General features: G+C 38.9%; 1 protein-coding gene across 14 annotated transcripts in view; it reads left to right on the forward strand.

Annotated features, from left to right (window-relative positions):
• The window catches only part of LOC128691673 (protein lap4), an 854,149-nt gene that overhangs the window by 328,508 nt on the left and 510,703 nt on the right, over positions 1–14,938 (forward strand). For all 14 annotated transcript variants that reach the window (XM_070088850.1, XM_070088860.1, XM_070088857.1 and 11 more), the window contains 2 exons: positions 663–740; positions 10,236–10,427. In XM_070088850.1, coding sequence (XP_069944951.1) covers positions 663–740; positions 10,236–10,427 — 270 coding nt within the window. The remainder of the gene's footprint in view (positions 1–662; positions 741–10,235; positions 10,428–14,938) is intronic.

Here is a 14,938-nt window from a genome sequence, read left to right on the forward strand (position 1 = left end):
ACATCCCATTTTGATGGTTTTCTTCTTTTTCTCTTTAGTAGGCTATATAATAAAAGGGGTTACTAGCCCATTGTTCCCAGTATTTTAGTTGACTTTTACAACACGCATGGCTTATGGAGGAAAGATTCTTATTCCACTTCCCCATGGATGTGAAATGAAAAGTAATAAGAACAAGAACTATTAAAATAATATCAAAGGAAACTCAGATGAGTGTGTATACATAAATGTGTACATGCATGTGTAGTGTGGCTTAAGTGTAAGTAGAAGTAGCGAGACATACCTGAAATCTTGCAAGTTTATTAGAAAGAAAAAAGACACCAGCAATCCTACCATCATGTGAAACAATTACAGGCTTCCATTTACACTCGGCAGTATGGTAGCACCTACCCAGGCGGTTGCTATCTACCAACCTGCTACCTACCTGCTCTTAGTTATGATTATAATAATAAATTGTATTCGTGAAGTAAATAGGTCATTATATAATTTGGCATTGTAATTTTCCTGACAAGAATTTTTATGAAGTATTACAGTGGTAAGCAATAGTAATAAGTCATAATAATATACCCTTAATTTCACCATGAAAATGCTGAATTTGCACACAAAGTTGCAGGAACTCTTTGACTTGATCTTATACTTGAACTTCTTGCTCTTCCTTCTTGTAGGAAGTGCGTATTGAGACAGAAACAATTACATCTCAGGAGGCACATGGTGGAGAAGAGTGGATTAACAATAACAATCAGGTAAAGAATTCTGTTTTTTATTCCTTTATTAGTGAATTTTGTGTTGAATGTTTATGTAACATGATCAGTATGCCAAGCTATATTCTGGAGTCTTGTTAATTGTTTTCATAAGCATATAAGGCATAGAGGTGCTTACCTCTTAGAATCACTTTCAAACCCTCCTTCAAACCTTTTCTTGATCTTTACATCATCCACTACCTTCCCAGATATTTATATAATTCTCATGAATTATACTCTAGTTTTATCTACATGATCAAAAATCTCATACTTTTCATACTACCACATCTCCTAATTTATTCACTCTTTATTCTCTGCATAACATCCATACTGCATTGATCTCAGATACATCATTTTCACTGCCTCTAGGTACATTGAACTCTTTCAGTGGCCCTTGCATAGATCAACGTTATTAATGCCAGGGTTCCTTACGTATATGACACAGATTTTAGCAGCTTTTAATTTAGTGCTAGAGGCCTGGTTGGTCTACGTATGAGAGAATGGGTGTGTACAGTCAGTGATGAGTTCTTTGGTTTCAAACATATAATACTGGAAAGTAATGTTCAGGACACTGGAAATATCACTGAAAACTCAGATACCCACAACCATCCACTTCTTAGGCTGGCTCATCTGAAAGACCTCCACCTTTGCTACATCCTAAGCAAAACCTCGTGTTCTCCCATGGCCTGGGCTGATGTGAGAGTAATGGTGGAGATAATGATATGGATTTTGGTCTCCTAGCAGTCGATGACCACTCTCTTAGCAATACTGATGTACAGTATTCCCCTGTGAAGCATCAATTTATATGACACTGCACACGGTTTGGTAGTGTGCCCATTGCTGTCCCGAGGGGATAGAGTACATCCCGGGACCTAACACCAGCAACAGATAACGATAGTAATGACCAAATTGCATCAATTGGGATGGATAATGGACCGTTTCCAATGGCACCACTGCATGTGGCAGTAGGCGGTGACACAATGGGGCATGCAGTGTCAGCCCAGACTGAGAGGTGTGACCCCTCTCCCCTTCACTCTACAGGTCTCCCTCAACATTCACGTTTTCAGCTTTCGCGGGCTTCACACATTCGCGAATTCCCAACCGCCAAATTCCCAACCGCCAAATCATATTCAAGTTTCCCGCCACCTGCGAGTCCCTACTACCCTTCCACCGACCCCCGCAACTGGCAGCCAGCCCTCCCACCACTCAGTGTGGTGAGTGTTTTGTTTGTTCATTATTTGCTATTAAACTACAGTATAAATAATGTAAACCCATTCATGACTGCATATCCGAATGGCTATTCGGACAGGTATTAAACGGTAACATCATGTGTTTACTCTTGAACACAGCAAAGAATCAAACATTTCTGCTACTGCTAATAATAACAATAGTAATAATAATAATAATAATAATAATAAATACGATATAATTGAAGAAGGAAGTTGTACAAAAATACGAGGGAGTGGTTGACACATCGTCAGTGTGGCTTTGTTTATGCTGGAGTGAACATTAGTCTCCCTGCTCTTCCAAACATTTCACAATAGTAATTCATTATGTTTGGTGCTTGTAGATAGAGTGCGACTGGAGTGGTAGAGGCAGTGGTTGAGGCAGTGATTGAGGCAGCTGTTGAGGCAGCTGTTGAGGCAGCGATTGAGGCAGTGGTTGAGGCAGCAATTGAGGCAGTGGGTGAGGCAGCTGTTGAGGCTGCTGTTGAGGCAGCGATTGAAGCAGTGGTTGAGGCAGCTGTTGAGGCAGCGATTGAGGCAGTGGGTGAGGTAGCTGTTGAGGCAGCGATTGAGGCAGTGGGTGATGCAGCTGTTGAGGCAGCGATTGAGGCAGTGGGTGAGGCAGCTGTTGAGGCAGCGATTGAGGCAGTGGGTGAGGCAGCTGTTGAGGAAGCAATTGAGGCAGTGGTATTTAATAACATACATGTTATTAATAATAATAATAATAATACATGTTATTAATAATATGTACTATTATTATTTATAACATATATGTTATTAAATACCACTGCCTCAACCGCTGAATTATTGTGAAATGTTTGGAAGAGCAGGGAGACTAACGTCTCTCCAGCATAAACAAAGCCACACTGACGATGTGTCAACCACTCCCTCGTATTTTTGTACAATTTCCTTCTTCAATTATATCGTATTATTATTATTATTATTATTATTATTATTATTATTATTATTATTATTATTATTATTATTATTATTATTATTATTATTATTATTATTATTGTGCAAGAAAGGTATAAAATACCGACAATATGAAAGTTAAGACACATGTGCAACATCTGGATATCTTTATTGTAGACGTTTCGCGAAACGTCTACAATAAAGATATCCAGATGTTGCACATGTGTCTTAACTTTCATATTATTATTATTATTATTATTATTATTATTATTATTATTATTATTACTATTACTATTACTATTACTATTATTACTATTACTATTATTACTATTACTATTATTACTATTACTATTTTTTTTTTTTTTTTTTTTTATTATCACACTGGCCGATTCCCACTAAGGCAGGGTGGCCCGAAAAAGAAAAACTTTCACCATCATTCACTCCATCACTGTCTTGCCAGAAGGGTGCTTTACACTACAGTTTTTAAACTGCAACATTAACACCCCTCCTTCAGAGTGCAGGCACTGTACTTCCCATCTCCAGGACTCAAGTCCGGCCTGCTGGTTTCCCTGAATCCCTTCATAAATGTTACTTTGCTCACACTCCAACAGCACGTCAAGTATTAAAAACCATTTGTCTCCATTCACTCCTATCAAACACGCTCACGCATGCCTGCTGGAAGTCCAAGCCCCTCGCACACAAAACCTCCTTTACCCCCTCCCTCCAACCCTTCCTAGGCCGACCCCTACCCCGCCTTCCTTCCACTACAGACTGATACACTCTTGAAGTCATTCTGTTTCGCTCCATTCTCTCTACATGTCCGAACCACCTCAACAACCCTTCCTCAGCCCTCTGGACAACAGTTTTGGTAATCCCGCACCTCCTCCTAACTACCAAACTACGAATTCTCTGCATTATATTCACACCACACATTGCCCTCAGACATGACATCTCCACTGCCTCCAGCCTTCTCCTCGCTGCAACATTCATCACCCACGCTTCACACCCATATAAGAGCGTTGGTAAAACTATACTCTCATACATTCCCCTCTTTGCCTCTAAGGACAAAGTTCTTTGTCTCCACAGACTCCTAAGTGCACCACTCACTCTTTTTCCCTCATCAATTCTATGATTCACCTCATCTTTCATAGACCCATCCGCTGACACGTCCACTCCCAAATATCTGAATACGTTCACCTCCTCCATACTCTCTCCCTCCAATCTGATATTCAATCTTTCATCACCTAATCTTTTTGTTATCCTCATAACCTTACTCTTTCCTGTATTCACCTTTAATTTTCTTCTTTTGCACACCCTACCAAATTCATCCACCAATCTCTGCAGCTTCTGTTCAGAATCTCCCAAAAGCACAGTGTCATCAGCAAAGAGCAGCTGTGACAACTCCCACTTTGTGTGTGATTCTTTATCTTTTAACTCCACGCCTCTTGCCAAGACCCTCGCATTTACTTCTCTTACAACCCCATCTATAAATATATTAAACAACCACGGTGACATCACACATCCTTGTCTAAGGCCTACTTTTACTGGGAAAAAATTTCCCTCTTTCCTACATACTCTAACTTGAGCCTCACTATCCTCGTAAAAACTCTTCACTGCTTTCAGTAACCTACCTCCTACACCATACACTTGCAACATCTGCCACATTGCCCCCCTATCCACCCTGTCATACGCCTTTTCCAAATCCATAAATGCCACAAAGACCTCTTTCGCCTTATCTAAATACTGTTCACTTATATGTTTCACTGTAAACACCTGGTCCACACACCCCCTACCTTTCCTAAAGCCTCCTTGTTCATCTGCTATCCTATTCTCCGTCTTACTCTTAATTCTTTCAATTATAACTCTACCATACACTTTACCAGGTACACTCAACAGACTTATCCCCCTATAATTTTTGCACTCTCTTTTATCCCCTTTGCCTTTATACAAAGGAACTATGCATGCTCTCTGCCAATCACTAGGTACCTTACCCTCTTCCATACATTTATTAAATAATTGCACCAACCACTCCAAAACTATATCCCCACCTGCTTTTAACATTTCTATCTTTATCCCATCAATCCCGGCTGCCTTACCCCCTTTCATTTTACCTACTGCCTCACGAACTTCCCCCACACTCACAACTGGCTCTTCCTCACTCCTACAAGATGTTATTCCTCCTTGCCCTATACACGAAATCACAGCTTCCCTATCTTCATCAACATTTAACAATTCCTCAAAATATTCCCTCCATCTTCCCAATACCTCTAACTCTCCATTTAATAACTCTCCTCTCCTATTTTTAACTGACAAATCCATTTGTTCTCTAGGCTTTCTTAACTTGTTAATCTCACTCCAAAACTTTTTCTTATTTTCAACAAAATTTGTTGATAACATCTCACCCACTCTCTCATTTGCTCTCTTTTTACATTGCTTCACCACTCTCTTAACCTCTCTCTTTTTCTCCATATACTCTTCCCTCCTTGCATCACTTCTACTTTGTAAAAACTTCTCATATACTAACTTTTTCTCCCTTACTACTCTCTTTACATCATCATTCCACCAATCGCTCCTCTTCCCTCCTGCACCTACTTTCCTGTAACCACAAACTTCTGCTGAACACTCTAACACTACATTTTTAAACCTACCCCATACCTCTTTGACCCCATTGCCTATGCTCTCATTAGCCCATCTATCCTCCAATAGCTGTTTATATCTTACCCTAACTGCCTCCTCTTTTAGTTTATAAACCTTCACCTCTCTCTTCCCTGATGCTTCTATTCTCCTTGTATCCCATCTACCTTTTACTCTCAGTGTAGCTACAACTAGAAAGTGATCTGATATATCTGTGGCCCCTCTATAAACATGTACATCCTGAAGTCTACTCAACAGTCTTTTATCTACCAATACATAATCCAACAAACTACTGTCATTTCGCCCTACATCATATCGTGTATACTTATTTATCCTCTTTTTCTTAAAATATGTATTACCTATAACTAAACCCCTTTCTATACAAAGTTCAATCAAAGGGCTCCCATTATCATTTACACCTGGCACCCCAAACTTACCTACCACACCCTCTCTAAAAGTTTCTCCTACTTTAGCATTCAGGTCCCCTACCACAATTACTCTCTCACTTGGTTCAAAGGCTCCTATACATTCACTTAACATCTCCCAAAATCTCTCTCTCTCCTCTGCATTCCTCTCTTCTCCAGGTGCATACACGCTTATTATGACCCACTTCTCGCATCCAACCTTTACTTTAATCCACATAATTCTTGAATTTACACATTCATATTCTCTTTTCTCCTTCCATAACTGATCATTTAACATTACTGCTACCCCTTCCTTTGCTCTAACTCTCTCAGATACTCCCGATTTAATCCCATTTATTTCCCCCCACTGAAACTCTCCTACCCCCTTCAGCTTTGTTTCGCTTAGAGCCAGGACATCCAACTTCTTTTCATTCATAACATCAGCAATCATCTGTTTCTTGTCATCCGCACTACATCCACGCACATTTAAGCATCCCAGTTTTATAAAGTTTTTCTTCTTCTCTTTTTTAGTAAATGTATACAGGAGAAGGGGTTACTAGCCCATTGCTCCCGGCATTTTAGTCGCCTCATACGACACGCATGGCTTACGGAGGAAAGATTCTTTTCCACTTCCCCATGGACAATAGAAGAAATAAAAAAGAACAAGAGCTATTTAGAAAAAGGAGAAAAACCTAGATGTATGTATATATATATATGCATGTGCGTGTCTGTGAAGTGTGACCAAAGTGTAAGTAGGAGTAGCAAGATATCCCTGTTATCTAGCGTGTTTATGAGACAGAAAAAGAAACCAGCAATCCTACCATCATGCAAAACAGTTACAGGTTTTTGTTTCACAGTCATCTGGCAGGACGGTAGTACTTCCCTGGGTGGTTGCTGTCTACCAACCTACTACCTATGTCTACCAACCTACTACCTATTACTATTATTACTATTATTACTATTACTATTATTACTATTACTATTATTACTATTATTACTATTACTATTATTACTATTATTACTATTATTACTATTACTATTATTACTATTACTATTATTACTATTACTATTATTACTATTACTATTATTACTATTACTATTATTACTATTACTATTATTACTATTACTATTATTACTATTACTATTATTACTATTATTACTATTATTACTATTACTATTATTACTATTACTATTATTACTATTACTATTATTACTATTACTATTATTACTATTACTACTACTATTACTACTACTATTACTACTACTATTACTACTACTATTACTACTATTACTACTATTACTACTACTATTACTACTACAATACTACTATTATTACTACTACTACTACTACTACTACTACTACTACTACTACTACTACTACTACTATTGTTATTATTAGCAGTAGCAGAAATGTTTGATTCTTTGCTGTGTTCAAGAGTAAACACATGATGTCACCGTCTAATACCTGTCCGAATAGCCATTCCAATATGCAGTCATGAATGGGTTTACATTATTTATACTGTAGTTTAATAGCAAATAATGAACAAACAAAGCACTCACCACACTGAGTGGTGGGAGGGCTGACTGCCAGTTGCGGGGGTCGGAGGGAGGGTAGTAGGGACTCGCAGTGGTTGGGGAAGTGGTGGAGGCATTGGTGGAGTCTGTGGTATTTAATAACATACATGTTATTAAAGCATAACATGTATATATTTAGTACAGTTTACGACGTTTTCATGTATTTTATGATTGTTCATGGTTCAACAAGTTAAGGAAGCAGTATTGTATTATATTTCCCTACAATATATTGGGGCACCAAACATTCACGGTTTTTCAACATTCGCGAGGCTCTTGATCCCCTAGCCCTCGCGAATGTTGAGGGAGACCTGTACACCCCAATGACCCATGGCTGCCTCCAGTACCCCACACAACCACCACAACCAGCTACTAATATCCAGCACCCACCACCAGACTGCTTCTCGGATTGGCAGGAAAATGTATAATTTTGTGCCAAGTCTCCATCAGTTTGACAAGACACACACAGTGGAAACCTCCCAAACTGTTTCCTTGGAAATGATGTCGGTGAACTTCAGTTCTTTGCACTATTTTTTGATGAACCCCTGACAGAAATTATAGTGAGGAACACCAAAAGGTACTTCCAATATACAATGGCAAGCACATTGGTTTCTCCACAATCAAGACACTGGTGGAAGGATACAACTGTGGCTGAGATGTATCTCTTCTTTTCCACAATATGTCTTGTGCCACATAGGTATAAGAATAATATTCAATTATACTGGTCCATGGACTACCTAATTTGTACCCCAGCTGTCAGTAATCTCATCTCAGTCAATAGATTTATCCTGCTGTTAGGTATGCTGCACTTCTCATACAAAACTAGGCCTGACAGAAACATGTTATGCTAGATTAGGGTTGTTATTATGTATCTGAAACAGAAGTTCAGTGTGTATTTTTATCCCTTCAAGAACCTTGTCATCGATGACTCTTTGATGTTTTTCAAAGGTAGACTGTCGTTCAGCGATATATACCGAGGAAGAGGAACTGCTTTGTTATCAAGCTGTTTGTGTTGTATGATTGTGAAACCGGTGTTGGCTCTGATTGTGTACACAGGAAGTAAGACATTGAAAGATACCAGGAAGTTATTGGTTATCTCAGGTGATGTGTTGAGAGCAATGATGAAACCATGTCTTAGTAAGGAGTATACATTATACATGGATAACTAATACATAAGCCCTTTATTCAGTGTGTGACAGTACAGGTATGTGTTGTATAGTGCATCAAACACACAAACATATGCCCAGGTTCAGCGTAGGTGTTTGAATCGGTGAGGTGCAGGAGTTTCATTTCATTGATATCATGTCATTATGGTGGCAAGACAAACATGGTGACATTGTAGAGATTGATTCACCACAACACAATGAAAGACACTTGAAGGGTGAAGAGAGAGACCAGTGAACTCATTCTGAAATATTTGGCTGTTATTGATTACACCACCAATATGTGTATGTATGACATGCAACTTGGGTTAGTTGATCGTGTCTGCAAGAGGTACAGGAAATTTTTCTTTTATCTTGTGGACATTGCAATGTGCATTGCATACAATATGTACCAGTTGAGGACTGAAAATAGACCTCTGTATGCCTGATTTGTGTGTCATCAGGCAAGTAATACACAAATATCGGGTCACAGCACCTGCAGTACACCTCTGCCCCAGAGTTGATTGCCAACTGCCCTCTCATTTGAGGCATGGTGTTTCACTTCCTAATGACACTTCCTGCTTCTGATGAGAAGAAATGGGCTCAGAGATGTTATGTCTGTGTGCACACAAGGTGGCCAGCAAAGTGTACACACATGTTCAAGAAGCTCCACAGTCTGCAACAGTTCTAGGAACATGACAAGTACTTGTATATATGTATGTAAATATTAGCACAGTAGTTGTGTGAAACATTTGTTGTGTAAACGTGTTTTGTACACAATGTACTGATGATACTATTAGTGCAGGTATTGTGTTGCATACAGTGGATGGATATATGCACATTGAGCATAATATGAGTCTCACAGGCCAGATAGTTACTGGGAAATGCAAAATAATTAGAAAACCCCAGACAAAAAGCAAAAAAAATTAGAAATGCTCAGAAAAAAAAGGGTGTGTGCAAAGCAGTTGCTGATGATGCCACCAGTGGGTCATTGACCTTCAACTTCAAGCCTAATTTTTTTTTATTTGTACCAGGGAATTATACTCTTTTTAATCTACAATTTTTTTTTTTTTTTAATTTGGATATTGAGAGCAATTTTAATTTTGGAGCTCTGGACATTGAAAAGGTTAAAAGCTATTTTCCCACATCCATGCAACTGCATTGATACCACTGTTCTTAGATAAATTCCTCCCCCCCCCTTTTTTTTTTTTTTTTTGCATCCATTTGGAAACTTACTGCCCCTTCTCTTTACCTCATCTTTCATAGATCCACTCCTGATATCTAATCTTATTCATCTCTACCACACATTTTACAATTTGACTCAGACTTCTGTTGTTTTACTCATCCTTTTAAACACCTCCACCAATTCTTGTAACTTTTATTTTGAATGTCCCAAAAGCTGAGTCAGCAGAAAAGAGCAACTGTGACAATGCCTACTTCATATCGTATTCATTATCTTTTATGATTATACTTGATTGTAAAATATTCGCAAAACTTCTTTGCGAAATATACAGTACCATATATAAATTTTGACATTTTATTTTATGTGGAAGCCTCATATAAACAAATTGAGTTTCCTAGTTTGTAATTCTAATAAACATTCAGATTGATGGTGAGAAACATGTGGGGTTCTCCTTGAAAAGTGGAAATGCAGAAGCTGTGGAAGAAGTGACTGAGGACCAAGAGCGACCCATTCGTCTGTACAGAAGAGACACGCCCCATTACCTCAAGAATAAGCGTATAAGCCCGACTACAAAAAGTGCAGATTTAGAAAAAGTTGTGTCTATAATTGCTCAGGTTAGTTGTCCATCTATGATCAAATTTCACCATTTATTAGCTATTATCTTTGTTACAGGAATTTATGATTTTGTAGTTTTACTCTGGTTATTATTAAGTCTCAGTGGTTTGGGAAATATAGTGTACAGTATTTTTTTTTTTTATCTAAAGTGTGTTTTGACCAATTTGCTGATTGATACCACATGGTTTTTCATGCCTTTAGTTACCAAGTGGTAAATGAGGCCATGGGTCTAACTTGAAGTGTGACTTGCACCTTGAAGTTTAAGTTTCAGGTGCAGGCATCGCATGCCTAGGATGAGAGCGCGCAGATACAAAAGATAATTGTTCATTACGAGATGTGAAAAAAGACAAAAGGAAATAAAAGAGAGTACATTTGATTTAAGCAAAAATGCACCAGAATGGGATATGTTATCTCCTAGTCACATTTATCTAGTACTGTCATCAACATAGTTATAACTAGCTAATATACAAGTGTACACTCTGTGTTGCCATTGAAAGATTCATTAAAAATCATAAATAAATATAATATGTAATGTCACCATGGTTGTTTAATATATTTATAGATGGGGTTGTAAAAGAAGTAAATGCTAGGGTGTTTGGGAGAGGGGTGGGATTAAATTATGGGGAATCAAATTCAAAATGGGAATTGACACAGTTACTTTTTGCTGATGATACTGTGCTTATGGGAGATTCTAAAGAAAAATTGCAAAGGTTAGTGGATGAGTTTGGGAATGTGTGTAAAGGTAGAAAGTTGAAAGTGAACATAGAAAAGAGTAAGGTGATGAGGGTATCAAATGATTTAGATAAAGAAAAATTGGATATCAAATTGGGGAGGAGGAGTATGGAAGAAGTAAATGTTTTCAGATACTTGGGAGTTGACGTGTCGGCGGATGGATTTATGAAGGATGGGGTTAATCATAGAATTGATGAGGGAAAAAAGGTGAGTGGTGCATTGAGGTATATGTGGAGTCAAAAAACATTATCTATGGAGGCAAAGAAGGGAATGTATGAAAGCATAGTAGTACCAACACTCTTACATGGGTGTGAAGCTTGGGTGGTAAATGCAGCAGCGAGGAGACGGTTGGAGGCAGTGGAGATGTCCTGTCTAAGGGCAATGTGTGGTGTAAATATTATGCAGAAAATTCGGAGTGTGGAAATTAGGAAAAGGTGTGGAGTTAATAAAAGTATTAGTCAGAGGGCAGAAGAGGGGTTGTTGAGGTGGTTTGGTCATTTAGAGAGAATGGATCAAAGTAGAATGACATGGAAAGCATATAAATCTATAGGGGAAGGAAGGCGAGGTAGGGGTCGTCCTCGAAAGGGTTGGAGAGAGAGGGTAAAGGAGGTTTTGTGGGCAAGGGGCTTGGACTTCCAGCAAGCGTGCGTGAGCATGTTAGATAGGAGTGAATGGAGACGAATGGTACTTGGGACCTGACGATCTGTTGGAGTGTGAGCAGGGTAATATTTAGTGAAGGGATTCAGGGAAACCGGTTATTTTCATATAGTCGGACTTGAGTCCTGGAAATGGGAAGTACAATGCCTGCACTTTAAAGGAGGGGTTTGGGATATTGGCAGTTTGGAGGGATATGTTGTGTATCTTTATATGTATTTGCTTCTAAACTGTTGTATTCTGAGCACCTCTGCAAAAACAGTGATTATGTGTGAGTGTGGTGAAAGTGTTGAATGATGATGAAAGCATTTTCTTTTTGGGGATTTTCTTTCTTTTTTTGGGTCACCCTGCCTCGGTGGGAGACGGCCAACTTGTTGAAAAAAAAAAAAAAGTATATACAGTGGTCCCTCAATAATCGTCCATAATCCGTTCCTGGAAGTGGGACTATTATCGAAATGGACGATTTTCGAATCAATTTTCCCCATAAGAAATAATGTAAATCCAATTAATTCGTTCCAGACACCTAGAAGTATCAACAAATTTTTTTTTTTTACCTAAAAGATAGATTTACATGCACAAAAGAATGAACATTCAACATGACAGTTACCTTTATTGAAGGCTGTTGTTGACGTATGGAAGACAGGGAGGAGGAGAGAGGGAAGAGAGGTTATTTGGAAGGGGAATCCCCCTCCATAAGGACTCTAGGGCACTAATAAAATGTATAAATGAACATTGGTAATAGGGGTAGTTGATGAGTGGAACGGTCTGCCTAGTAGGGTGATCGAAGCTAAAACATTGGGTAGTTTCAAATTTAGGTTGGATAAATACACGAGTGAGAGGGGTTGAATTTGAGTCGGACTTGCACCTGAGCTTATTGCTTGGGTAGCATTTGTTCTATTAGTGGGTTGGATTTGTGAAGGACTGGCCTAATATGGGCCAACAGGCTTATTGCAGTGTTCCTCCTTTCCAATGTTCTAAAAGCTATGGCTTGGGTAGTTTCAAATTTAGGTTGGATAAATACACAAGTGAAAGGGGTTGGATTTGAGTCGGACTTGCACCTGAATTTATTGCTTGGGTAGCATTTGTTCTGTTAGTGGGTTGGATTTGTGAAGGACCGGCCTAGTATGGGCCAGCAGGCCTGTTGCAGTGTTCCTACTTTCTTAAGTTCTTATTTAACATCACACTTGATAAATTAGGCACACGTGCAACTCTTGGGTATCAATAAAGTACCCAAGAGTTGCACATGTGCCTAATTTATCAACATGTCGGTTCTCTGAACCATTCATCTACAAACATCACACTTACCAGTAGGGTGATCGAGGCTAGGACCTTGGGTAGCTTTAAGAAGAGATTGGACAAATATACGAGTTGGAGGAGCTGAGTTTGATTTGTGTCATTGGGTACGGGAGTAAATTCTTGGGTAGCTTTGGGTGGAGGTCATTTTGATAAGGACCTGCCTTGTGTGGGCCAGTAGACCTGCAGTGTTCTTCCATTGTTATGTTCTTACTGGCTATTTGTTTGTGTGAGGGAGGGATGGCTAGTTCATTGTTGGAGAATATGACACTAATATCAACTCTATGGCTTATTTATCTATCACAATTCAACTAATATGACGTAATAAACAATATTAATAACATAGAAACATGGAATATACTCTAGAATGAATAAAGTAAGTCATTACGTATAGGCAATGGGGTCGAAGAGGTATGGGGTACGTTTAAAAATGTAGTGTTAGGGTGTTCAGCAGAAGTTTGTGGTTACAGGAAAGTGGGTGCGGGAGGGAAGAGGAGCGATTGGTGGAATGATGATGTGAAGAGAGTAGTAAGGGAGAAAAAGTTAGCATATGAGAAGTTTTTACAAAGTAGAAGTGATGCAAGGAGGGAAGAGTATATGGAGAAAAAGAGAGAGGTTAAGAGAGTGGTGAAGCAGTGTAAAAAGAGAGCAAATGAGAGAGTGGGTGAGATGTTATCAACAAATTTTGTTGAAAATAAGAAAAAGTTTTGGAGTGAGATTAACAAGTTAAGAAAGCCTAGAGAACAAATGGATTTGTCAGTTAAAACTAGGAGAGGAGAGTTATTAAATGGAGAGTTAGAGGTATTAGGAAGATGGAGGGAATATTTTGAGGAATTGTTAAATGTTGATGAAGATAGGGAAGCTGTGATTTCGTGTATAGGGCAAGGAGGAACAACATCTTGTAGGAGTGAGGAAGAGCCAGTTGTGAGTGTGGGGGAAGTTCGTGAGGCAGTAGGTAAAATGAAAGGGGGTAAGGCAGCCGGGATTGATGGGATAAAGATAGAAATGTTAAAAACAGGATGAGCTAAGATTAATTGCAAGTGCAGGAAACATAGATATTATTGCTATAACAGAGACCTGGCTCAATCTGAAAGATAGAGAGATGCCCTCTGAATGTCACATACAAGGCTATAAATTATTCCACACTGACAGGGTCAACAGGAAAGGTGGTGGAGTAGCGATGTATGTCAGAGACAATTTAAATTGTTGTGTTAGACAAGATATTAAATTAGAAGCGTCTGCCACTGAATCTGTTTGGTTACAGCTTCTCGAGGGCCGAGAAAAACTAATTTTGGGTGTGATTTATAGGGCCCCAAATCTTGATAGGGAGTGCAGTAAACTTCTATGGGACGAAATTCGTAAGGCATCTACATACGAAAATGTTGTGCTAATGGGAGATTTCAACTATAGACAGATTGACTGGAGCAATTTGACAGGAAATTTAGAGTCAGGTGACTTTCTTGATACGATCCAGGATTGTTTTTTAAAACAGTTTGTGACAAAGCCAACTAGGGGAAATAACCTCCTTGACTTGGTTCTTGCCAGTAGGGAAACACTAATTAATAATCTTGAGGTTAATGATGAGCTTGGGGAAAGTGATCACAAATCACTCAGTTTTAATATATCATGGAATTCCCCTAATAATGGCAATCAAGTCTCCGTCCCTGACTTTTGCTTGGCTGATTTCATAGGACTGAAAAATTACTTAGGTGGGCTGAACTGGAATGACCTGACTAAGGGTCAGGTAGGTGGTGATGGTTGCCGATATGATGCTTTCCAGGGCATAGTTCTAGCTGCTCAGTCAAATTATGTTCCAAATAGGGAAATCAGA

Source organism: Cherax quadricarinatus, chromosome 26 (assembly GCF_038502225.1).
Source record: "Cherax quadricarinatus isolate ZL_2023a chromosome 26, ASM3850222v1, whole genome shotgun sequence".
NCBI lineage: Eukaryota > Metazoa > Arthropoda > Malacostraca > Decapoda > Parastacidae > Cherax > Cherax quadricarinatus.